Source organism: Salmo salar, chromosome 04 (genome assembly GCF_965601325.2).
Source record: "Salmo salar chromosome 04, fSalSal1, whole genome shotgun sequence".
Classification (NCBI taxonomy): Eukaryota; Metazoa; Chordata; class Actinopteri; order Salmoniformes; family Salmonidae; genus Salmo; species Salmo salar.
The window spans coordinates 51174977-51201003 of NC_138294.1; the positions used below are offsets into that span (position 1 = coordinate 51174977).

General features: G+C 42.5%; 1 protein-coding gene across 2 annotated transcripts in view; it reads left to right on the forward strand.

Annotated features, from left to right (window-relative positions):
* Positions 1-732: 732 nt before the first annotated feature.
* The window catches only part of LOC106603263 (roundabout homolog 2), a 171928-nt gene continuing 146633 nt past the window's right edge, over positions 733-26027 (forward strand). For both annotated transcript variants that reach the window (XM_014196666.3, XM_014196669.3), the window contains exon 1: positions 733-1831. In XM_014196666.3, coding sequence (XP_014052141.1) covers positions 1699-1831 — 133 coding nt within the window. In that variant the 5' untranslated portion in view covers positions 733-1698. The remainder of the gene's footprint in view (positions 1832-26027) is intronic.

Sequence of the window (26027 nt, forward strand, 5' to 3'; positions counted from 1 at the left end):
AATCTTGCATCTCCTTTTATCTATACTGAACAAAAACATAAAGCAAAATGTAAAGTGTTGGTCCCATGTTTCATGAACTGAAATAAAAGATCGCTGAAATATTCCATATGCACAAAAAGCTTATTTCTCTCAAATTTGGTGCACAAATATGTTTACACACCTGTTTTACATACCTTTGCCAAGATAATCCATCCACCTGACAGGTGTGGCATATCAAGAAGCTGATTAAACAGCATGATCATTACACAGGTTCACCTTGTGCTGGGGGCAATATAAGGCCACTAAATTGTGTGGTTTTGTCACACAATACAATGCCACAGATGTCTCAAGTTTTGCAGAAGCATGCAATTGGCATGTGCCCTTACACCCTTACAGGTGTAAGGGCGAGAAAGAGGAAGATAGTAATTGTATGTAAAGAGTGTAAGAGGGCGATTGGGTTTCTTTTGATAAACATTAATTTCACTCGCTCAACTCCAGTAACTGTGGTGAAAAACCTTGCACACCCCAGAGATAGCTAGGAACGTACATCACCCCTCTCCACCCCCTTCCCTCTCCTCTCTTTTCCTTGCCTCCATATCCCTCTACTTCCCCCCGACTCTCTGAAGTCAGCTCCCTCTCTCCACATCCCCTGCTCTCTCTCTCTCACTCTCTCCACACTGATCTATGACGCTGAGCTGACATAGCCGCGTGGTGAAGCTGTCATCTCTCTCCTCGGAAAGTGTTTTTCTATCGACTGCTGCTTCCAGAGCTGCCTGCCTGCCTGTGTGTGAGGATTAGAGCCGTCTACGTTACTTCTCTCCTCTCTCCTCTCCGCTCTCCTCTCTCCACGCGCAAACCTGACATTCCTCCACACGTCTCAACCATTGGCTTCATTTATCTCTCTTTCACTCTCTTTCCACTGCTCGCTTCACTGTTACACTGTACTCGTGCCTCTCTCACACTCACACACTCTCTCTCATTCTCTCACTCTCCATCCCCTGCGCTCATACCTCTGGACTGGTGTGTTTTCCTCTCCTGCATGGACGTCTCTGAGTGAACACATTGTGGTGAAAGAGCAGGCTTTCACCACCATCAACACCATCAACACCACTGTCTCCATCAGCACCATCACTACCACTATAATCAGCACCAGCTTTACCTGCAGCTGTTTCAGCCTTCAGAGAGAAAGAGAGAAATAGAGAGAGAGAGAGAGAGAGAGAGAGAGTATTGTGTGAAACAGAGCAAGTGAGGGGAGCTCCACGCTGTGTGACTCTGCTCAGCCAGCTCTGTCCTCAAGCTGTCCTGTGCAGTGCTGTCTAAGAGGATCCTCTGGAAAGGGACTTCACAACGCTTCTACAGCGCTCTGGTGATGTGATTGTGGATACAACAGCTCTGTCTGCAAGGAGACACAGTCTCTCCATCGCATGGTGGACAGACCCAAGAGAAACAGCCAACTGCCAACTAAGAACAAAGGAAAACACCCTTTATCAACATCAACTTGAGGATACCATGAATGTGTCTGCAGAGGCACCTGGGAACTGGAACTGATGTGGATGGAACTGAGGGTGTAGCAGACAGAGTGGGACCGTCCCACACACATCTCCCATGCTGCCCTCCCTGTGATTGGTGAGACTGCTGGGTGGAGACAGTAGTGTCCCACAGTGGAACCTACCCAGAGTGTGTGTGTGAGGAGACCCAGGTGCCAGACTGAGCCCTGAGATGTCACCCAGGACCAGGTGTGGATGTGGATGTGTGTCTGCTTGTGAACTGGCTCTGATTCTCTTCCTGCTCCTGGGAGGACCAGAGGTCAGCCTGCAGGGCAGGGCGCCAGGCAGACACAGGAACAAGGGAGGTAAGTCACACAGAAGTCCAGACGGACTCTGGATCTGTTGACTTCTGTGTAAGAGATCATGCTTCTGTTCTAGGCTGTGATGTTTTGAGGATTGGCGATCTGCTGTGAGTTTGTGGTGATGGTGATAAAGTCAGTCAATTGGGAGCAGTGGATCCTTTTTCCATCTCCCTCTGATTAGAATATATGGAATTAAGATTCTTGTTCTGTATCACACCACTGGCATGAATATGAGCCGATGGGCTATGTTTTCTTTCATATCTCTCTGACACTAGTTTCTGTTTATTGAACTGTTTTAAAGAGGTTAGTAAGAACATTTGGAGGGGTGTGTGGGAAAGCCCTGGTGTCCATGGTTCTGATCATAGTTTTGGACCACTGCTTTGTACCAAGTTCAATAATTGCTATGCCTGTGTGTCCTTGAATGATTTCAAAGTCTATACTTGAGCCATTTTGATTCCATAGCAGATGTTGCATAGTGCAGTGATTTTGCATGATCTTCTCTGAGGTGAGGTGGGTGGACTCCATCTCTTTCAGTCCCTGTGTGTGGCCGTAGCTCCCATGATGCTGGAGTACAGAGGTCTGGCCTGGCAGAGAGAACTCAGTGTGTAACACCCATGTGCCTGTGCCATGTCATGATAGGGACCATGCAGAACAGATGCATTAATGAGAGGCCACACATCTCCCAGCTAACCCCCGGGGCTCTGCCTGGTCTGGTGTCACCTTCCCCAGGGCCACCCCTATCTCCCTGTGTGGTGCTGCTGATATGGCTTGGACTGCCTCCCTACAACTGTGCCCAATGGCTGAGCAGGGGTGGTAGTGACCCATCCTACCCAGCACCTCTCCTCCACCTCACTACCTAATCCTGTTTGTTGGATTATTGCTCCTCTCTTATCTCCCCATTGGCACTAGCCCCCACCCCCTCATTTGCCTGGCAGCACAGTGCAGTGCCCGCCTTCAAAGGACCAGTGGTGGAACTCACTCTGATCCCCTTAACCAAATTTTCTGTCCGTTTCCTCTCTTTCCTCCCTCTCTTCTTCATGTCCCCCCCTCACCCCTGCACTCATCCCTCTTCTGGTAGGAGATTAATGTGTATTTAGATGACATTGTTATCCAGGGTGACTTACAAAGCGTTTCTGCAAACTACTGTGTAGCACACAGGTAAATATTTTTAGATGTCTCCATATAGATTATTATGATTGCCGTGAGCACATGGAAATACACTGAAAACACATACACTCCAACTGCCAGGAGAACCCGGGCTAGTTGAGCAAAGTGTTCCTGAGGTTGGAACCTTCTCTGAGAGCTGTGCACTTCACTGTCTTCTAGCTACATGTATTGTACCAATCTATGCAGCCTTCAATAGACAGCTCAGCTCGCTGAGAATGACAGCTCTGATGTTCTCCCTATCTTCCACCCGCTGCTATAGAGAGAGAGAGGACTGCTCTGATGTTCTCCCTATCTTCCACCCGCTGCTATAGAGAGAGAGAGGACTGCTCTTTACCTCAGCCCTCATGGCAGTGTGGGTGGAGGTGGAGGAACAGAGTAAACGGGGCAGAACCAGGGGAGAATGGAGGGGATGTAAAGGAGGTTGTTACTGTGGCTCCTCTGCCCTCCCTGCCTGCTGTAACACTTCATTTTAAGGGGTCCTTGTTACAGTGTTATTACATGTGTAATTACACTGTAACACGCATTGTAGTTAATTGTAACAACTAATAGTTACGCTGTAAAACAGCATGTACAGTTATTGGTGGTAATTACTGAGGTGTAACAATGAACGCTTGTTACCATGCTTGTTACAAAAATGGGAAAGTTTCCACTAAATTCACCAATTTAACATGTTGTTTCTTCTCAGCTGAATCCGATTCAGTAATAACTATCACAAGGTTGTAATCTCTTGTTGACAGATGTGCTGGGCGTCCCGAGATTACATAGGCTCTAATTACCAACCCGTGAATGCACACTTCAAAAATTCCACTCAATGTTGTTGCTAGCAGTTGACCCCCAGAAGTATATAATCTGGGTTGACTTGGTTGAGTTCACAAAAACAGATCAGATATAGCTCAACCTCACTGACTGGGGTCTACCATACTGGTGTCATCCTCAAGTGGGAGGATAAACACAGAAGTACGTCACAGAGTACATGTAAAATCTGCATAACTACAGTGTAATTACTAGGTGTTACACAGGATTTGGCTAGTGTCTTGAGGGGTACATACTTGTAATTTCACATGTGAAACCATGTGTTTTTGGAACACTTGACGATATTTCACATGTGGATTTTCACGCGATCACAAATCCTTTCAAATGTTCATATGTGAATATTTTTCAGATGAGATTTGACAGGTGATGCCCTGCAAACAGAAATGAGTCGTTAGGATAAAAATACAAGTGCTTGTAATTAACATACACTGTTTTTTTCAACTTACATATTTGACATAGATGATTACATGTTGTTTGTTTATTTACACAGTAATTATTATTCAACATTTCCTCACCTAGGATTTGAACACACAACTTCTTGGTTCCCGGCATTCTGATCTTCCTGCTACGCCACGTGTGTGTCAATGACTCATTTCACCTCTATTCTTACACTTTGGACTTAAAAATACACTCGAGAAAACTATTATATTATCATGCTACAGACTTTGTGGCAAAGCAGCAAGATCAGTGTACCACAAATCCAGTTCAAATCCCAGGTGGGGTCATATTGAAAAGTCAGTACTAAGTGATCATGTCAAATGTAATCATATTGTCATTGATTAAAGATTTGTACATTATTTTAGCTGAACAGCGTACCACTTACTCTTTAAAAAAAAACATACCATTTCATTCCCTTGCAAAAACAAAGCACATGTGATATCACATTATCACTGTTTTCACATGTTGAGCTGAAATTTCCGCATGTGAAAACAAAAGAGTTGGGTAGGTTACGTTCTAAATGTAATCCGTTACAGTTACTAGTTCCTGTCCAAAATTGTAATCAGTAATCACTTTTGGATTACCCAAACTCTAACATAATCTGATTACATTCCATTACTTTTAGATTACTTTCCCCTAAAGAGACATTAGAAGAAGACAAAAATGTCTGTTACCAAATGAACGAGATGTATTGCAGGATAAATCAATGTTAAAGTTTACATAGATGGATGTTCCATTTTATTTATGGGTTTGTTATGTAGGCTTCTTCTAAACCATGGCTTTCTACTACATAGAATAATACAATTCAATTATATCTTTACTTAACTAGGCAAGTCAGTTAAGAACAAATTCTTATTTTCAATGACATCCTAGGAACAGTGAGTTAACTACCTTGTATCAGGGACAGAACAACATATTTTTACCATATCAGCTCAGGGATTCGATCTTGCAACCTTTCGGTTACAAGTCCAACACTCTAACCACTAGGCTACCTGCCGCCTCATTAAAAGCCAAACTGTATCAGCATTCCAGTCATTCCAATAAATGTTATACCCCTTGATCTTCAAGAATAGGACTTGGAAATATGGAAGTATAGATTAGCCAAATTATTTTACCTGAGCATGAGCCCAAAACTAAGGATTTATTAGCCAGCCCTACTCTGTTGTCATGGACTGATTGGGCTCATTGATTCGAGTTGAATAAATGCTGCGCTCATGGAATGGCATGCTTTGAGCACCACTAAAAAGTGCTATTTACATGTGAAAAATGAATGCCATATGCTGCATTTGCTATAGGCCTATTGTTACCCTTTTAGTTGGTGACACTTTGATATCTTGATAATATACAGCTGTTTAAAGGGCAAATCCACAGATGAAACAATAACGAAACGGACGCCCCACCTCTGTTTTGGTAAAAAGCTGAGGGATGGGCCTGGAGAAATGTAACCACTCTCAGATTAATAGACAGAGCTATGGATGCAAGGACCGACCATCCAAGATATACAAATGATTGTTTTAACCATGTTATGAGGCTATACAGTGTGTGTTTATATTTACAATGTTTACAAACATTGGAGTGAAACAAGCTTACATTTTGGGTTGTCATGGATTGTGACAGTTGAACTAACCTCATGAGGCATTTATAAGTTATATTCTTCAAGAATCAATGGAAACATACACTACCGTTCAAAAGTTTAGGGTCACTTAGAAATGTACTTGTTTTTGAAAGAAAAGTAAATTTTTGGTCCATTAAAATAACATCAAATTAATCAGAAATACCGTGTAGACATTAATGTTGTAAATGACTGTTGTAGCTGGAAATGGCAGATTTTTTATGAAATATCTACATAGGCCTACAGAGGCCCATTATCAGCAACCATCACTCCTGTGTTCCAATGACACGTTGTGTTAGCTAATCCAAGTTTATAATTTTAAAGGCTAATTGATCATTAGAAAACCCTTTTGCAATTATGTTAGCACAGCTGAAAACTGTTGTACTGATTAAAGAAGCAATAAAACTGGCCTTCTTTAGACTAGTTGAGTATCTGGAGCATCAGCATTTGTGGGTTCGATTACAGGCTAAAAAGGGCCAGAAACAAAGACTTTCTTCTGAAATTCATCAGTCTATTCTTGTTCTGAGAAATGAAGGCTATTCCATGCGAGAAATTGCCAAGAAACTGAAGATCTCGTACAACGCGGTGTACTACTCCCTTCATAGAACAGAGCAAACTGGCTCTAAACAGAATAGAAAGAGGAGTGGGAGGCCCAACTGAGGAAGAGGACAAATTACATTAGAGTGTCTAGTTTGAGAAACAGATGCCTCACAAGTCCTCAACTGGCAGCTTCATTAAATAGTACCCGCAAAACACCAGTCTCAACGTCAACAGTGAAGAGGTGACTCCGGGATGCTGGCCTTCTAGGCAGAGTTCCTCTGCCCAGTGTCTGTGTTCTTTTTATTGGCCAGTCTGAGATATGGCTTTTTCTTTGCAACTCTGCCTAGAAGGCAAGCATCCGGGAGTCGCCCCTTCACTGTTGACGTTAAGACTGGTGTTTTGTGGATACGATTTGATGAAGGGCGGCAGGCAGCCTAGTAGTTAGAGCATTAGACTAGCAACCAGAAGGTTGCAAGATTGAATCCCCGAGCTGACAATGTAAAAATCTGTCTTTCTGCCCCTGAACAAGGCAGTTAACCCACTGTTCCAAAGCTGTCATTGAAAATAAGAACTTGTTCTTAACTGACTTGCCTAGTTAAATAAAGTAAAAAATAAATAAATGCACCATTGATTCTTGAAGAATATAATGTATACATGCCTCATGAAGTTAGTTCATGAGTTTGTTTCATCCATTTTTGAACTTTGACTGTGAAAAAAATTGATGTAGCAATCGCCCCTTTAAGTCTATCAAAAGTGTGTGAGTTTGAGCATGTATCCATTAGGCCTATGGATGTTTTTTTATCAGCATGAATTAGATTGAGCAATAAAAGCCCCGGGTTTATTCCATAGGCTGTGATTCGCACTATGCAGCTGTTGCAAGAGCACATTTTTCACTGGTTGTCCACTGGTTTCAAAAACAATGATTGATAGGCAGCTTAAACTTCTTGAATTCAACCATTATTGGGTTCAAATACACATTTAGATTTATGACCAGCCATCACAACAACCACAATCCGTAAGGCGCAAATAGCTAAATGAGAGAGCAGCAGTGTGATTCACATCAATGCGCTATGTAGATATCAATAATAAGTTATATCCGTATCGCCGTAGACTACACCACTGCTGTCATCCTTACCTCCAAGCATTTATTCAAGTTGGATAATCTTTGAATGCTGACAGCAGTCGCACCATTGGAAGACATAGTTTGGACTGTAGCCTACAAAAGCCTATTCCTGCTCTTTTCCCACGATCCATCAAACACATTTGGTGTGTCATCATAGTGGTCTCTGACTTGTGGTCAGACTCGCTCAGGTGTAACAAACTTAAACTTGAACCTTTTTCAATGCTGATTTGAATGTCATTGAGAAAACAGAGAAGTGTCAACAACAACAAAACATTTGTAAACATCCTTTCTGAATTTAAAAGTAATCTTTGAAGTAATCATTTTGTTTTTCAAAAGCTTCGGTAATCTCATTACAATAGTTTTGCTGGTAACGTAACCGATTACAGTTACCGTTTTTTGTAATCCGTTACTCCCCAAACCTGTTCACATGTGAAACCATATGTCCACATGTACTAAATGTAGAGTTCACATGTTAACACCTGTTCACAAGAGAGGAGAAAAACATGTTTTCACCTCACATGTGAAAATCGAAATTGAATTTTCACATGTAAAAAAGGAAATTTTGCAACCCCATGTTGTCACATTTATTTCACTAAATCATGTTTTCACATGTGTACTTTCATATTATCACGTGTTGCTTTTACATGTTGTCACGTTTTAGTGCCTTAACTTGACATAAGATGAAGTGAAATTCATGTGGTGTTTCTGCAAGGGACACCGGCGGAAGCCTGGCCTCTGCTAACAGCAAATCCCCCTTCTGCTCCCCTTGCCTCCCCTTGCCTCATTTACTGAGGGGGGCCTACATGGAGGGAGAGGGAGAGAGGAAGAGAGAGGGGGGCGAGGTGAGAAAGGAAGAGTTAGGATGTGGGAACAATAACACTAGATGATGATGACTGTAACAACATAGATATGAAATACGATGGTCTGAATCATGAAGAGGTTTGTATAAATCATCCAAGTCAATAGGAGACTTTTGCATGAAACTTGTGTTGCAAGCGATTTCGAGTCCTAAGTATGCACATAATGCAAAGCTAGTGAATAATGTATAGTTAAGTGTTTCTTTTTGATATGGTTCTCTGTGCAGTCTCTAAAACACTGATATTTTGATCTGACATAAAAGCAGTTAAGACCTGGGAAGGATTTTCCAGAGAATGAAACAATCAGGACTATCCTGTTACACATCACTCATTACATTTGAGTAATGCAAAGATAAATTGTTGTTATTATATATTATGGGAAAAATATTTGGTCAGTGAATAATCATTTGCATTGTGTAGCATGAAATTTGTAGTCCATATACCTGAGCAGGATGTGGTATCAAGGCGGTGGAATCAAACTGTACTGTATCTCCGTCCATATCTTTCTCTACCACTCTGTTAGAGTCTGGCCTGCAGGGCAGCATTACAAACATGCTTGCCAACAGTAGATGAGAGCCAAACAGAATCTCCCCTGATCTTTTCTGATGTTTTAAAATCATAAACAGCGGTATTCTTTCTGAGTAATTCTATTAATACAGTACATTTATAGAACTCCTGCCAACATTGGAGATGAAATAGTAGAACATCTCATTTAGTGTTCACCTTGTTGACCGGCTGGATGTGGAGATGCTCTGGTGCAGTTCCTTGCTCTGTGCTAGAGTATGATGAGCATAATGTAGTAACACTATGCCAAGCTCCATCTTCGCTGTGCTCCTTTATGGCCATCGTGATAGGAGTCATTGTTATGAGTTAAGAGCCAATCTGACCCTGGTGTGATGACCTGGCCCTTCCCTCGGGAGGGTCTCATGGCTAGTAGAGTCCAGTTATCATAGTAACATGATGGGATTGACTAGTTAGCCAGACATGCATACCTTTCTCTCATCTCCTCAACCCCATCCTCCCTTATCCCTCCAACTCCTGGTAATCCTAATGTTACAGCCGTCAGAAACAAATAGAGCACATAAAACCAACAAGGATCATTCTCTGTTCTTGGATCTGAATCAACTCAACCGCAAAAGAGAAGAAAAAGCGAGAAAAAGACTGCTCATGACCCATTCAGAAACATTGGGGAAAAAATTGAAAGGTGGAAGAGTGACGCCAAAATGGCTACCGGTCTCATGGACTGGTAAATTTAGGTAAGTGTTGGGTTGTGTATTTAGCCTGCTAGCTATGTTAGCTGCTAACTAATGTTCAAGCTAGCTAACAAGGCTACTTAAGGAATCTAACGATAGCATCATGTAGCTACACTGCATAAACCCCACAAGATGCCCAATGCCTTAATTTCAACTAGCATTAGCTAGCTAAAGCTAGATATGCAAATTCTTGACATTATAGTATGTTTAGTTTCTAGACGGTAATGCTAGCTAGCTAGGTGGTCGACAGCATTTTCATTCCTGGACCACCCCAAAATATGCATATAGCTATAACATTCGGTACAGCAACATCACACACACAAGTATTTCTCAGGGAGATACTGGTGGAGACAGTCTGAGACAGTTTGTCATCACTTCCTGCTCGTCCACCCCTCCTTCTCCAACTCCCACTCCTCCTCACCAACACGGTCATCGCTCAGCTGTGGTTGTTAATTAGCCCCCTCTGCCCAGTCTGTGTGTAGGCCTAATGAGGATGGACAGGTCTCAGATCAGTAGAAGTGACAGTTAGGGACTGCCGGGTGTGTATGTTCGACATTACTGCCCGCGATCCATGCCTCCACGTCCATCATGTCCTCACTGACCTCACTAAACAAATAGCCCCAGTGGTTGGCTAGCTGCTCAGTGACATGCTCTTTGTGTAATTTTAGTCAAACTGCGGAGGCAGCATGGCTGATGGCTTTTACTATTCACACTGATGTGACAGTGGCAGGAGATAATTATGACATGACATCAAAACAGAACTGTTTGTGTGTGCATGTATTTCCTGTATTGGTGGCCCATTTTTCTGCCCAACTGCTGAAAAAGGGGATGACACATGGTATGACATGTGCTACTCATCTTGCATAAATCACTGTAAAGGACTAGAATATGATGTGAGGCTGTGCCTGTGCCATCAGAGGCTTGTTCTGTTGAAGGTTGTAGTTCTGCACACCTGGCGTTGTCCATGGTCTAGAGCAGAGTGAATCATCTCTGGCTGGTATCTGTTTTCCTCTGTGTCACCCATTCCACTCAAACTCATTGTGCACATCTGTCACTATTTCTATGATTAGCCAACAACCTGATATCTTACCCAACCAGATGTGGCTTGAATGGCCAATCCAAGAGAAGTAGGTTCCATAACTTACTGTACTTCAGCATCTGCTTTGAGCCCAGCAGAGGTCGGGTGAGCAGGTTAAAGCATGTTGAGGGTAAAACATGAAGATGAAGGTGTCTATTTATTCCATGCGGGGTTGTAATCTGGCTGTCGTCAGGGTAACCTTGACCATCCTAATGGAGGACCTCTAAATGAGGGACTAACTCTCACAGCCCCGCTACACGTTGTCAGGCCACATTTGTCTGCGACTCGCCTCCTCAGCCACAACCTTATCATGTTGCATCGCCCAGTTTATTGTCTGCTTCATCATACTCAGATCTGCTGTGTGCACAGGCCCCTATCTCTGAATATGTAATGGCTGGGACTGGTTCTCTCTCTACAATTTATGCAAGGAATGTCAATAAGACCCGGACCTCTTTCGAAGATGGCCCCAGTAGTATCTGTCCCAGCATGCCATGCTCTGCTAACCAGCTGTGAAAATAAAGCAGGCTCAGGCACTAAGATAGGGCTCTACCTGTGCAGAGTACATGCCCCTTTGCCCTTCCAGTCTCCAAAGTGCCATTTTGGGTGGTGGTAGAATTTCCCCACATTCTTTGGGGGGGTATAATTATTGTGTTGTTCGGGACCCACTGCCCGCTACTGCCCGCAAGTCTACCTGACATATTCAAGTTCGTCACCCTGTCCGTTGGTTGTGCCTGTTGATCTGCCCTGTACAGGGCTCATGCACACCCAGTTGTGCCTGTTTCAAATCTGCCCTGTATGGAGAATGCACTCCACCGGTATCCAAACATCATCCAGCAGCTTGAGAGCTGCGGTCACCAGTCGAGTGTGTGTAGCTAGCTACCTAGTTTAAATATTAACAGTACTGCCACAGCAGCATAACATTTGATAACGCTTGATTTAGCCTACATCATTATCGATATTCGGTCTGGCTGGCTTAGAGAGGCAGAAAGACATAGAGAGGACCAGTCCACCCCTTCTTCAGTCGGGGGTTGCACATGTGTGTCATTGCAGCAGCAACACAGGTAGTTTAGACTATAGCTAACCACCATATACTAAAATATCCACACAAGACACTAGCCAGACAGCCATATATCATGAGTTAGACGATTGGGAATATTCTACTATCTGATAAGAGCATTGAAGATAAATCACAATCAGTAAAATAAAACGAGCTAGTTAACTAGCAGATTTACATCAATCATCAACATCAATGATCAGCTGATAACCCAACTTCATTTCCTGATGTCAATCATGTGTTTAGGAGACACTGTAATTAGCTTTCTTATAATTTATGATGATCAGTGAGTGTGTTGTTGCATAAATAAATAGGGCTATGCTCAAAAATGTTTTTGTTTTTTTGCAACAGAGGCATTTGGTATGTTATGAATTTTGAGATATGAATTACGAAAGTCCTTTATGAAAGAGAGAGAGAGAGAGAAAGAGATTTCTCACTAAGTTTTTCCTTGACACAATCTATATTTCTTGCTCGAGAAGATGACTCACGTAGGAGCCACTGATGTGATGATATGGTATAGACAACTTCACCTTCACTGATATGATAAGGATGTTTTTATTTGGCCACATTACAGCACCCCAGAATTGCTCTGCACATTATGCTAAATCATTCACAAAACATTTGGACATAGCACTCCCAGTCTTAGAGCCTGTGCCAGTGTATTACCAAATCCAAAACAAAGAGCATTCTTCATGATGTGAGGATGGAACAAACACTGTATCGTAATCGGCTCATTCAAAAGTACCGCGTTGAACCATTTTCCAAGTGAAATGAGCTTCTTAGGCACGCTAAGAAAATGAGTTTTCCTTGGAAAACATTCAGTGGAGATACAAAAGAATTAGGCTAATTCCGAATTTGTAGGCATAAGCTTTTCTGTTTTTCTCTTTTCTTTTGAAGCCTAAATTGTCTGGCATTCCTACTTCGACATGCCAATGCAGGAAGAATGTGAGGGTAAAGCAGGAGAGACAGCATGACTTACTGTGTGTGTTTTTCCTTTAATGTCTTCCGTTAAAACAGTGAGCAGACTCCATGGCCAACATATACAGTCCTGTTTTATGGATTAGGCAATGGGTCTTGAGGGTATGACTGGCTACTGAAGCATAAAAAGTGTCAAAAGTGTCAGTCTTTTTTGTGGCTCGTTTGGCTAAAAACATAAAAACGATTCGCTGTGGAAACAAAATCCAGTCGTTCCTGCCAAACACATTTAATGCTTCAGGGTTTATGTATGCATCTTTTTGTTTCCAAACTGGGCTTCGAACGAAAATGAAATGGCGTTTTGCTATAAAAATGTATTTGGATTACAGTTATACAATCATAATTAGTCACATCATTGTCATATTTGGCTATGACATCAGAGTGGTGGCATGTTGTTGTCTAAGACAAAGTCACTAGAAGTGTGGTAGCACATGACCCTTGTTTGACCATCCAGTAATTGGAGTAGTGTTCTACTGACTACTGTGTCTTGCTCTTGTCAATATGTTTGAGAATCATTTTCAGTTTCTCATGCACTAGCTTTTTCTCCTTGTGTGTCATTAGACTACCTGTCAACATACAGTATATACATGTATATCCATATTCATGATGATGTGAATAGAATGGCATCTGCTCATCCACTCCCATGCCGTTGTCCAGTGGTCTCCAGCTTGAAATGCTAAGCAGTGTGTTGTGAGCTCATATCAGCCTGTCATCATCAGGGGGGAATTTCGGAGACTACAGGCCACAGGAGTTTAGTGGCACCTATATTGGGGAGGTGGTAGTAGCTGGAGAGGAATAGGTTGAATGGTATCAAATACATCAAACACAAGGTTTCCATGTGTTTGGTGACATTCCATTCACTCCATTTCGGCCATTATTATGAGCCGTTCTCCCCTCAGCAGCCTCTACTGCTAGAGGCTGCCCACTGGCAAAGGTGTAATGTTAAATAGGTCATCGTGTTTGAAGATGAATATTTCATGGAGCATACAGGGAGATGACCCCTGAGCTCAGCAGAGAGCCTGCCAGGCAGCCAGCTCCCTCTGCTCTGTTTTATGGAGTCTCCTGTTTGTATTGAGTATTGTACAATGGTAGTGATAATTAAGAGGAAGTTGCTGCTATTCAAGACAGGGTTCAGATTACTGGTGAACTCTCTCTACTAGCTGGACTGTGGACGCCTAATTAACCAATTTATTTGAAAGCAGAGCATTCCAAATTATTCTGTACGTAAATCCGAGATACTCTATTTAGTATGATATGTGACGTTTCTTATGGTATGTATTCATTTGTGGTTGGCCATCACACATTTCATATGATTTGTTACAAATTAAAATTTGTATTATATGTTACAAATTTTCAACATTTACAATATGTTACGGATTCTAGCTAGGTGACTAACTTTAGCTAGCTGGCTAACATTAGCTAGGATAGGGGTACGGATTGAGGGTTAGGGTTAAGGTTAGGGTTATGTTTAGGAGTTAGGTTAATGTTTAAGGTTAGTGTTAGGGGAAGGGTTAGTTACAAGGGTTAAGGTTAGGGGGAAGGGGAAGTAGTTACAAAGTAGCTTTGGGTTGGTAGACGTTTGCGCTATACACCAACCCAACCACCCTACCTTAGTTTTTGCTTCAAGTAACCACTTGTCTTATGTAACCATATGAAACGTAAGATATCATACTAAATGGAGTATCTCTGATTTACAGAATAATACAAAATGCTCTGAGACCAGGTTGCTACTCAAGGTGAGTCATGGATTGGCTGTCTGTGACATATTGTTCCCCCTTACCCAACTATTTTCCACTCACGTATGCACTGGATCATAAAAATGCTGCAAGCATAAACACATGACCATGAATGTAGCACAATACAGTGTGAAGAAGGATGTATTGTGCACAACTCTGTGTGTCTGAATGCGTGCATGCATACGCATGTCTGTGTGCAACACTACATCCAACTCTGCTCACAACACACAGCCAGAACGCTAATGTGGATTCACCTAAATACATAATATGCAACAGCTTTTGGCATCCGATCCCCTCTAGAATGGAGGAGGCATAACCCGTGAACTGTAGTCCATATTCTTCCAGGCAAGTGAGGCCAGAGATAAAGCCTGGAAGGGAGGGAGACAATCAGGGTTGATCTGAATCAGCAGCAGCCAAGTTAAACACAATTACCCAGTCCACCAGGGAGATCCACCGAGGTACACTGTAATTATGTTCCCGTGTTTGAATTAACAGGCCTCTGGTAAAGAGAGAGAGATTGTCCATCCAAGAGACTATTTCTGAACACATAATGGAGGGAGAGTGAGAGAAATCAGGATGATATTGTGTTGCAGGGTTCAAACTAAGTGCTCTGATTGGTCAATGTTATGCCCAACAATAGCCTGCTATGTCAGACAATAACTGACAAAAGAATAGAGTGACTGGATGCTTATTAGAGCTTACTGAACAAATAGAGGACTGCTGCTAAACTAGGAATCCATTCAGCCAGAGCTTCAGTTCTTAAAATGACAGTGAATATCTTTTTCCTCTAATTTAAGACTGTACATTATGAAATGGAATCTCTGTCCTCACTCTCTCCTCACTCTCTCCGCTCTCCATCACAGTCCTTGTCTTTTCATGAACACATACAGTAGCATAGGTTTGATATCAGAACATCTTCTCTGTCTCTCCACTCTTTACCTGTTAAGTAGAAGGCTGGTATAGAGCAGAACCTATATAGGAAGATGAAGAGCAGGTAAAGCTTTACTGCTTATCTCCATTTTCTCATTTGAATGGGACTACTATAAGTAAATGCTGTAAGTTTTAGCTGTAAGCTTCTAAAGAGATAAATATGGAGATATCACAATGAACCTCCTCTCACATCCCAACCCCCTCTACTCCCTTCACCAATCCTGGCACTTAGTATGTGTTCTACATACCCTAATCTGTACCATACTCACGGTGGTGCCTTAAGTGCTGACCCACATTGACTGAGGGGGAGAGGGTGTCCACACGTTTCCTCGTCTCTGCCATGTCTGAGCTAGACTTTAATATTGTGGTGCTTTTGTTCTGCTCTCCTCAAGGGAAAAGAGGGGTAGAGATATACCATGGCTGCAGTAGTAGAGAGGCATAAACTACCAGGTGAACTGGACTTTATGTGAAATAAGAGCAGCTGTTTAACAAAACACGCCTGACTCTCTGACCGACGAGGCCAATATGTTTCCATAAAGTTTTCTCACACCATGCCAGCGTGATTCAGAGTGTACTTCATTTTTCTGACTCGTATTATCCATGCGTAATGGGCCCCATTCATCTCTAAAACAATGTGTAAATGAGCTGTTGCTGCCTTGCTGAGCGGAGCAGAGCTCTCTATGGGCGGTCTGTGTGGTGTGGTATACTGTGATGTGGTATACTGTGATGTGGTATACTGTGGTGTGGTATACTGTGGTGTGGTGTACTATGGTGTGATATGCTGTCGTGTGGTACAGTATACTGTGGTGTGGTATACTGTGGTGTGGTATAGTATGGTGTGATATGCTGTCGTGTGGTACATAATACTGTGGTGTGGTATACTGTGGTGTGGTATACTGTGATGTGGTATACTGTGATGTGGTATACTATGGTGTGATATGCTGTCGTGTGGTACAGTATACTGTGATGTGGTATACTGTGATGTGGTATACTGTGGTGTGGTATACTGTGGTGTGGTATACTATGGTGTGATATGCTGTCGTGTGGTACAGTATACTGTGGTGTGGTATACTGTGATGTGGTATACTGTGGTGTGCTATACGATGGTGTGGTATACTGTGATGTGGTATACTGTGGTGTGGTGTACTGTGGTGTGGTATACTGTGTTGTGATATGCTGTCGTGTGGTACAGTATACTGCGGTGTGGTATACTGTGGTGTGCTATACGGTGGTGTGGTATACTGTGGTGTGGTATACGGTGGTGTGATATACGGTGGTGTGGTATACTGTGGTGTGGTATACTGTGGTGTGCTATACGATGGTGTGGTTTACAGTGGTGTGGTATACTGTGGTGTGGTATACGTTGGTATGGTATACTGTGGTGTGGTATACTGTGGTGTGGTATACGGTGGTGTGGTATATGGTGATGTGGTATACTGTGATGTGGTATACTGTGATGTGGTTTACTGTGGTGTGGTATACTGTGGTGTGGCATACTGTGGTGTTGTATACGGTGGTGTGGTATACTGGGATGTGGTATACTGTGGTGTGGTATACGTTGGTGTGGTATACTGTGGTGTGCTATACGGTGGTGTGATATACAGTGGTGCGGTATACGGTGGTGCGGTATACTGTGGTGTGGTATACGATGGTGTGGTTTACGGTGGTGTGGTTTACGGTGGTGTGGTATACTGTGGTGTGGTATACGGTGGTGTGGTATACTGTTGTGTGGTATATGTTGGTGTGGTATACTGTGGTGTGGTATACTGTGGTGTGGTATACTGTGGTGTGGTATATGTTGGTGTGGTATACTGTGGTGTGGTATACTGTGGTGTGGAATACGGTGGTGTGGTATACTGTGGTGTGGTATACGGTGGTGTGGTATCCGGTGGTGTGGTATACGGTGGTGTGGTATACTGTGGTGTGGTATACGTTGGTGTGGTATACTGTGGTGTGGTATACGGTGGTGCGGTATACGGTGGTGCGGTATACTGTGGTGTGGTATACTGTAGTGTGGTATACGGTGGTGTGGTATACGGTGGTGTGGTATACGGTGGTGTGGTATACTGTGGTGTGGTATACTGTGGTGTGGTATACTGTGGTGTGGTATATGTTGGTGTGGTATACGGTGTTGTGGTATATGGTGGTGTGGTATACTGTGGTGTGGTATACGGTGGTGTGGTATACTGTGGTGTGGTATACGGTGGTTTGGTATACTGTGGTGTGGTATACTGTGGTGTGGTATACGGTGGTGTGGTATACTGTGGTTTGAAGGCGAGTCTTCTGCAGACCTGTGAGGCTGACTGATATGTTTCATAACCTAAATAAAACAGAAGAGAGAAGAGATCCAGAGCAATGCTCAGAGGGCTGAGAGGGCTTCTCTACCCAATTTGGGATAAAAGGATCATACGTCCCAATGATACGGTTTTACCTCCCTTCCTCACAGTGTAAATGACTACCGCCCTGTAGCACTCACATCGGTAGCCATGAAGTGCTTTGAAAGGCTGGTCATGGCTCACATCAACACCATCATCCTGGAAACCCTAGACCCACTCCAATTCGCATACTGCCCCAACAGATCTACAGATGAAGCAATCTCAATCGCACTCCACACTGCCCTTTACCACCTGGACAAAAGGAACGCCTATGTGAGAATGCTGTTGATTGACTGAAAACAACCTCTCCCTCATGAGCAAGACAAAGGAGCTGATCGTGGACTCCAGTAAAAGGAGAGCCGAACACACCCCCATTCACATTGACAGGGCTCTAATGGAGCGGGTCAAGTGTTTAAAGTTGCTTGGTGTCCACATCACCAACAAACTATCATGTTCCAAACACACCAAGACAGTCGTGAAGAGGGCACTGCAACACCTTTTCACCGTCAGGAAGTGGGAAAAGATTTGTCATTGGTCCCCAGATCCTCTAAAAGTTCTACAGCTGCACCATTGAGAGCATCCTGACCAGTTGCATCACCGCCTGGTATGGCAACTGTTTGGCATCTGACCGTAAGGCGCTACAGAGGGTAGTGTGTACGACCCAGTGCATCACTGGGGCCAAGCTTCCTGCCATCCGGGACCTACATACTAGGCGGTGTCAGGGGAAGGCCCAAAAAATTGTCAGACTCTAGTCACCCAAGTCATAGACTGTTCTCTCTGCTACCGAACGGCAAGCGGTACCAGAGCGCCAAGTCTAGTTCCTAAAGACTCCTTAATTAACAGCTTCTACCCCCAAGCCATAAGACTGGTGAATAATTCATCAAATGGCCACCTAGACTATTTATATTGACCCTCCCCCCCCCCCTTTGTTTTTACACTACTGCTACTCGATGTTTATTATCTATGCATTGTCATTTTACCCTTACCTACATGTACAAATGACCTCGACTAACCTGTACCCCCACACATTAACTCGGTATCAGTACCCCCTGTACATAGGCTCACTATATTACTTTTTTATGTTACTTTTAATTACATTTTACTTTAGTTTATTTAGTAAATATTTTCTTAACTCTATTTCTTGAACTGTATTGTTGGTTAAGGACTTGTAAGTAAGCATTTCATGGTAAGGTCTACACCTGTTTTATTCGGCGTATGTGACAGATAACATTTGATTTGATTTGATTTGCTACAGCTATGATATCGCACTAATGCTTTCCACATGAACGCCACTGCTTTGTAAAATGAATACAGTACATTCACGTTAAATAATGCATGAGGATATTTGAATTGAACCTATTGGCCAAAGGTGATTTGCATCAGTTGTGGAAAAAGTACCCAATTGTCATACTTGAGTAAAAGTAAAGATACCTTAGTAGAAAATTACTCAAGTAAAAGTGAGTCACCCAGTAAAATACCACTTGAGTAAAAGCCTAAATGTATTTGTTTTTTTATGTACAGTACTTAAACATCAAAAGTAAATGTAATTGCTAAAATATACTTAAGTATCAAAAGTAAAAGTAAATTCTATAAATCATTTAAAATGTCTTATATTAAGAAATCCAGACAGCACAAATCTGTATAATTTTCATTTACACTGCTCAAAAAAATAAAGGGAACACTTAAACAACACAATGTAACTCCAAGTCAATCACACTTCTGTGAAATCAAACTGTCCACTTAGGAAGCAACACTGATTGACAATAAATTTCACATGCTGTTGTGCAAATGGAATAGACAACAGGTGGAAATTATAGGCAATTAGCAAGACACCCCCAATAAAGGAGTGGTTCTGCAGGTGGGGACCACAGACCACTTCTCAGTTCCTATGCTTCCTGGCTGATGTTTTGGTCACTTTTGAATGCTGGCGGTGCTTTCACTCTAGTGGTAGCATGAGATGGAGTCTACAACCCACACAAGTGGCTCAGGTAGTGCAGCTCATCCAGGATGGCACATCAATGCGAGCTGTGGCAAGAAGGTTTGCTCTGTCTGTCAGCGTAGTGTCCAGAGCATTGAGGCGCTACCAGGAGACAGGCCAGTACATCAGGAGACGTGGAGGAGGCCGTAGGAGGGCAACAACCCAGCAGCAGGACCGCTACCTCCGCCTTTGTGCAAGGAGGAGCAGGAGGAGCACTGCCAGAGCCCTGCAAAATGACCTCCAGCAGGCCACAAATGTGCATGTGTCTGCTCAAACGGTCAGAAACAGACTCCATGATGGTGGTATGAGGGCCCGACATCCACAGGTGGGGGTTGTGCTTACAGCCCAACACCGTGCAGGACGTTTGGCATTTGCCAGAGAACACCAAGATTGGCAAATTCGCCACTGGTGCCCTGTGCTCCTCACAGATGAAAGCAGGTTCACACTGAGCACATGTGACAGACGTGACAGAGTCTGGAGACACTGTGGAGAACGTTCTGCTGCCTGCAACATCCTCCAGCATGACTGGTTTGGTGGTGGGTCAGTCATGGTGTGGGGTGGCATTTCTTTGGGGGGCCGCACAGCCCTCCATGTGCTCGCCAGAGGTAGTCTGACTGCCATTAGGTACCGAGATGAGATCCTCAGACCCCTTGTGAGACCATATGCTGGTGCGGTTGGCCCTGGGTTCCTCCTAATGCAAGACAATGCTAGACCTCATGTGGCTGAAGTGTGTCAGCAGTTCCTGCAAGAGGAAGGCATTGATGCTATGGACTGGCCCACCCGTTCCCCAGACCTGAATCCAATTGAGCACACCTGGGACATCATGTCTCGCTCCATCCACCAACGCCACGTTGCACCACAGACTGTCCAGGAGTTGGCGGATGCTTTAGTCCAGGTCTGGGAGGAGATCCCTCAGGAGACCATCCGCCACCTCATCAGGAGCATGCCCAGGCGTTGTAGGGAGGTCATACAGGCACGTGGAGGCCACACACACTACTGAGCCTCATTTTGACTTGTTTTAAGGACATTACATCAAAGTTGGATCAGCCTGTAGTGTGGTTTTCCACTTTAATTTTGAGTGTGACTCCAAATCCAGAACTCCATGGGTTGATAAATTGGATTTCCATTGATTATTTTTGTGTGATTTTGTTGTCAGCACATTCAACTATGTAAAGAAAAAAGTATTTAATAAGATTATTTCATTCATTCAGATCTAGGATGTGTTATTTTAGTGTTCCCTTTATTTTTTTGAGCAGTGTATTTACAAACATAGCATTTGTGTTTAGTCCTGCTTAAGAATGTAGTGGAGTAAAAGTAAAAATTGTCAAAAATATAAATAATAAAGTACAGATATCCCCCCAAAATACTTAAGTAGTATCTTCAAAGTATTTTTTACTTATTTACTTTCAATGTTCCCTCAAAAAATGTTCGGCACTGAGCAAATTTCAGGTCTGTTGAGCGCAAACTTGAACGTTGTGAAAATTCTGTGGAGGTTCCAGGGCGTGTTTACTATGAACACTGAGGCTGTACACGTTTAAGTTACAGTTTTAACAGTGGCCAAGTAGGCTACTGTGGCTATTTGATCATAATGGATAAAATGCATCCCATAGCATTTTAACATGGAAAGAGCTGTTCTATCATTCAGCCTACAGTAGCAGCCAATGTGTGGTGTTCAATGTAGGAATACATTCCATGAGACTTAAAAAAAAAAAACATGCAGGGATTGACATTAACCTGTTCATCCACTTGTCCTTCAGACAAGGAGGTGACGGAACATGTTTTTGTGTTGTTTGATGCAAGAAACCACTTATTACCTATTACCACTCATTACTACAAATTATGCTACCCTCTGCCTATTGGCTACTTAGCTTTTTCAAGCCTGACTCAAAATACAACACTGCCCGTTTAAGACAAAAAAGAGCTCTTTACCTGACTTTCTTTCAAAGATGACTAGAATAACATCTGCTAAACACGTATGTGACAAATAACATTTGATTTGATTTGAAATGTACATATTTTGTACTCTTGTAGGAAGCAATCAGTCCCCTATTGCTGACTACAAATGATCTACATTACCAGTCAAAAGTTTGGACACACCTACTCATTCAAGGGTTTTACTTTATTTTTTCTATTTTCTTCATTGTGGAATAACAGTGAAGACATCAAAACTATGAAATTACATATGTAGCAACTCCTTCAAAACTATTGGAAAAGCATTCCAGGTGAAGCTGGTTGAGAGAGTGCCAAGAGTGTGCAAAGCTGTCATCAAGGCAAAGGGTGGCTACTTTGAAGAATATTAAATATAAAATATATTTTGATTTGTTTAACACTTTTTTGGTTACTACATGATTACATGTGTTATTTCATAGTTTTGATGTGTTCACTATTATTCTACAATGTATAACTGTGCTAATACCTCACTAACTAGCAAAGGATATGAACAAAATGTGCACACGTGGCTACATGCAGCTCTCGGTTTTGATCTCAAAACAAGTGCATCTACTCAGACCGCTCATGCTGTAAACACAGTCCAGTTCAAAGTAAATGACACAGATCCATATATGGCAATGGTCTATTTGCATATATAAGCCTACTTTAGCTCTGATTATGCCGCACCAGTCTGTGTAGAGTACGGGCTGAGTTGTGTATGGAAGTGTAATAGAATCGCACTTCGATGCGTTCTGCCTACAGCAAAATCGCTTCATAGTTCCTTTCAGTATGTTGCATTAAAAGCGGCTAATATTGTGTTGATTCGTTCAATTGCCACAGTAAAGGTAAATGTTGATAGTGTCAACAGGGAAAACTCTAGAACAGTGGTCACGAACCTTTTCTGAGTCAAGATCACTTTCTGACTCAAAATGCAAGCCGAGATCTACAGCTCAGATTTTTTTTAATAAGAATTAAAAAACGTAAGCCTATGCAACATTAAAACCTCTTAACCAATTATAAACAGTACTGTAGCAATGACATTTGTGCAGTAAACTATAGGTCCATACATTATCACCGCGTATTGGCTTTGTTTGAATTGACTTGCCAATGCATTGTTGTTCATGGCCATTTTTTTAAATTGAATTACAAAAATTGGAGGTAGGCTATATGATCACATTGGTAATAGTTGTTGTATTACTTGTGAGGCACAGCTGAGTGAGCATACGTTTAAATAATTTGCTTTTTATTTATATTTTACTGGGCTGATGGTGCCAGCATCTGATGGTCAGTCTCAGCAGAGGGAGAGAGCAGCAGACTGAGGGTCCGCCTCTCAACATCCCTCCTCTCTCCCTTTCCTCCTCTGACACTGTCTTCCAGCACCCCATTATTTCTTTCTCATGCACAAATTCATGTTGTTAGTCCTATGAACAGAAAAAGTGAAATATTCCTCGATATCAAAAAATACCCAAGCTGCTAATAATAACAACAACGCAAGCCTGTAGATACACTTTTCTACCCATTTATTACTACTGCACTGCTTGTTGTAGCGCTGAGTGGAAATAGAAAGAACCCACAAATTATGGTTTATAAAAGTGTTGAATACAAATTGTTTACAGTGCTGAGTAAGAACTTAAACATGAACTCAGTCATAAAAACAGCAGATCTTTGCTGTATTTGTTGTCGGTCTCTCTCTAGTCATGGTTTTAAACGTTTAGAAATCTCACAGTATCAATTTTACGGTAGCTTTCTTTTATGCCTGCTACGTTACTGCAGACTCGGTCATCTGAGCCATCCGATTGGCCAGCGTAGGCCGTAGTGCACTTGATTTGCTCTCTGGACCGCTGGGAAGGCAGAGGCTGTACCTTCAGACACATGAAATTGTTCAAAATGACAAAAGTTTGCCTACCCGGCTTGCAGATCAGCCAACAGCCGGAGATGAATAAAAAACAATAGGAACACAAGTCATTATCATTGTTTTTTCACATAAATGTTTGGCGATCGACTAGGAATGCCTTGGAAGTCGACCAGTCGATGACAACGGCTCTAAAAAGTTGAGTGAAGTTCAATCTCGTGCTTCTCTCTGTGGGCTGAGAGGCGAGGGGGAGCTGCGGGGTAGTCTCAGACATACTGCTCGCCCACACATGCAGCAGTTTAGAGGGAACATAGGTTATTTTACAGGTTGCTTCGCAGATGTGCTGTACAGCAGACAGACACACTGTTAGGCAGCCTTGATGTGAGAGTGCATGTGATGGACATGGGACCTTTTTGACTAAGAGATGATCCACACCAGACCTGTCTGTTCACTGCCATCATCCCCCATCACGAATGATTGAGAAGGAAAATATACCTTCAGAGAAAAAATCATTCAGCATTAATTATGAATTCATTTTACATTAAAGTTTTATGATTTGGGAATCAACATCTTAAATTATTCAGCACTGCAAAATGAAGAGAGCCAGGTAAAAAAAAAAGATAAAGAAAATAAACATCCTCACTAGGGAGATGGTGTTGGATGAAGATGGACATGTGAGGAGGGGTGTGTGTTGCACATTCATATGAAAACGGGGGGCATGGCAAGTGGGAGGTGGGAGAGAAGGAAAGTTAACTTTTAATGATAAAGGAAATTAATTGGAAAGAAGGTTGAATTGGGAAAAAAAGAAGAAATAGAGGGGGAGTCTGAGTCAGAGTAACGTGCAGGAATTTGGTGACTTACAGTAACGGGGGATTTTGTCAGGCCACTCTAAGAAGCTCTATGCCGAATGAGCAGAATTCAGCCTTATATCAGGGAGGATTAAGAAGCCCAAAAGTCACTACAGATGTTGGTGTTTAATAATGGAAAACCTACTCTGCAGGGTGGGTGGAGCTGACTCACACTGCTCACTCAAACCCTGGCTAAGTACTACCACACACAGACACACTGAAGTATGCACCCACGCACATATGAACACACACTCATACACACAAAAGCACCCGCACGTGCACAACAGAGATTAAAGGAAAAAAGCAGCAACCATGTCAAATTTATGTGTGACACAAATGTACCGCCACCAGCGGCCACCCAGTGCCTCCCAGTCACAGCCTGAGAATGTCTCTCTATCTCCTGCCCCATTCTTCACCCCAGGCCAGGCTCAGCACACCAGCCAGTTACTGTAACTGCTTTTAACAGCCTTTTCACAAGGCCACTAATGTAATGTTTAGAAATGTAGCACCGTTTTGCAGAAGGTACAGCAGCTGGGTTGGGATCTTAATCCTCTACCCTGTGCTTGAGTACATCCTGAGAAAGGAGCCATGAATATGCTAACACTGGAGGCTATATGACTGTTCCTTCACAGTAAAACCGTTTTCGAAACATAGCATTTCTTCCTGCTTGTGCATTGGACTATGTGGGTCAGCCTATGAAATTGTGTTTAATTAGATTGACTTGTTTTTTTTTCTGAAGTTATAGAAGAAAGACAATTGTTATTACATAGTATGAAGATCGTACTCTATTGGCATCTGATATCAGGCTGATATCATATGTAGTCTACTGTACTGTATGGGAAACATATGTAGTCTATTGTACTGTATGGGAAACATACGTAGTCTACTGTACTGTATGGGAAACATATGTAGTCTACTGTACTGTATGGGAAACATACGTAGTCTACTGTACTGTATGGGAAACATACATAGTCTACTGTACTGTATGGGAAACATATGTAGTCTACTGTACTGTATGGGAAACATATGTAGTCTACTGTACTGTATGGGAAACATACGTAGTCTACTGTACTGTATGGGAAACATACGTAGTCTACTGTACTGTTTGGGAAACATACATAGTCTACTGTACTGTATGGGAAACATATGTAGTCTACTGTACTGTATGGGAAACATATGTAGTCTACTGTACTGTATGGGAAACATACGTAGTCTACTGTACTGTATGGGAAACATATGTAGTCTACTGTACTGTATGGGAAACATACATAGTCTACTGGACTGTATGGGAAACATATGTAGTCTACTGTACTGTATGGGAAACATATGTAGTCTACTGTACTGTATGGGAAATATACAGTATTCCCATGTAGCGCCAATTTTGATTCTTTGATTTGCATCTTACTTTTGATTTTAAAAAATCAAGGATCATTTAAAAACTGTAGGAGTTAGAGGAGGAAGCCACATATTTAAGTGTACAGGTTAGCGTGTGGTCTTTCCTTTGTTTGAGGACTGATGCTATGCTGCAGGATATGACATACAAACAAATGTTCCTCCCTCTCGTCTGAGCCTGATTACATGCCCTAGGATATAATATATGAAGTAGCGCGCTTCTCCCGCAATTAAATGTCATGAGCAATA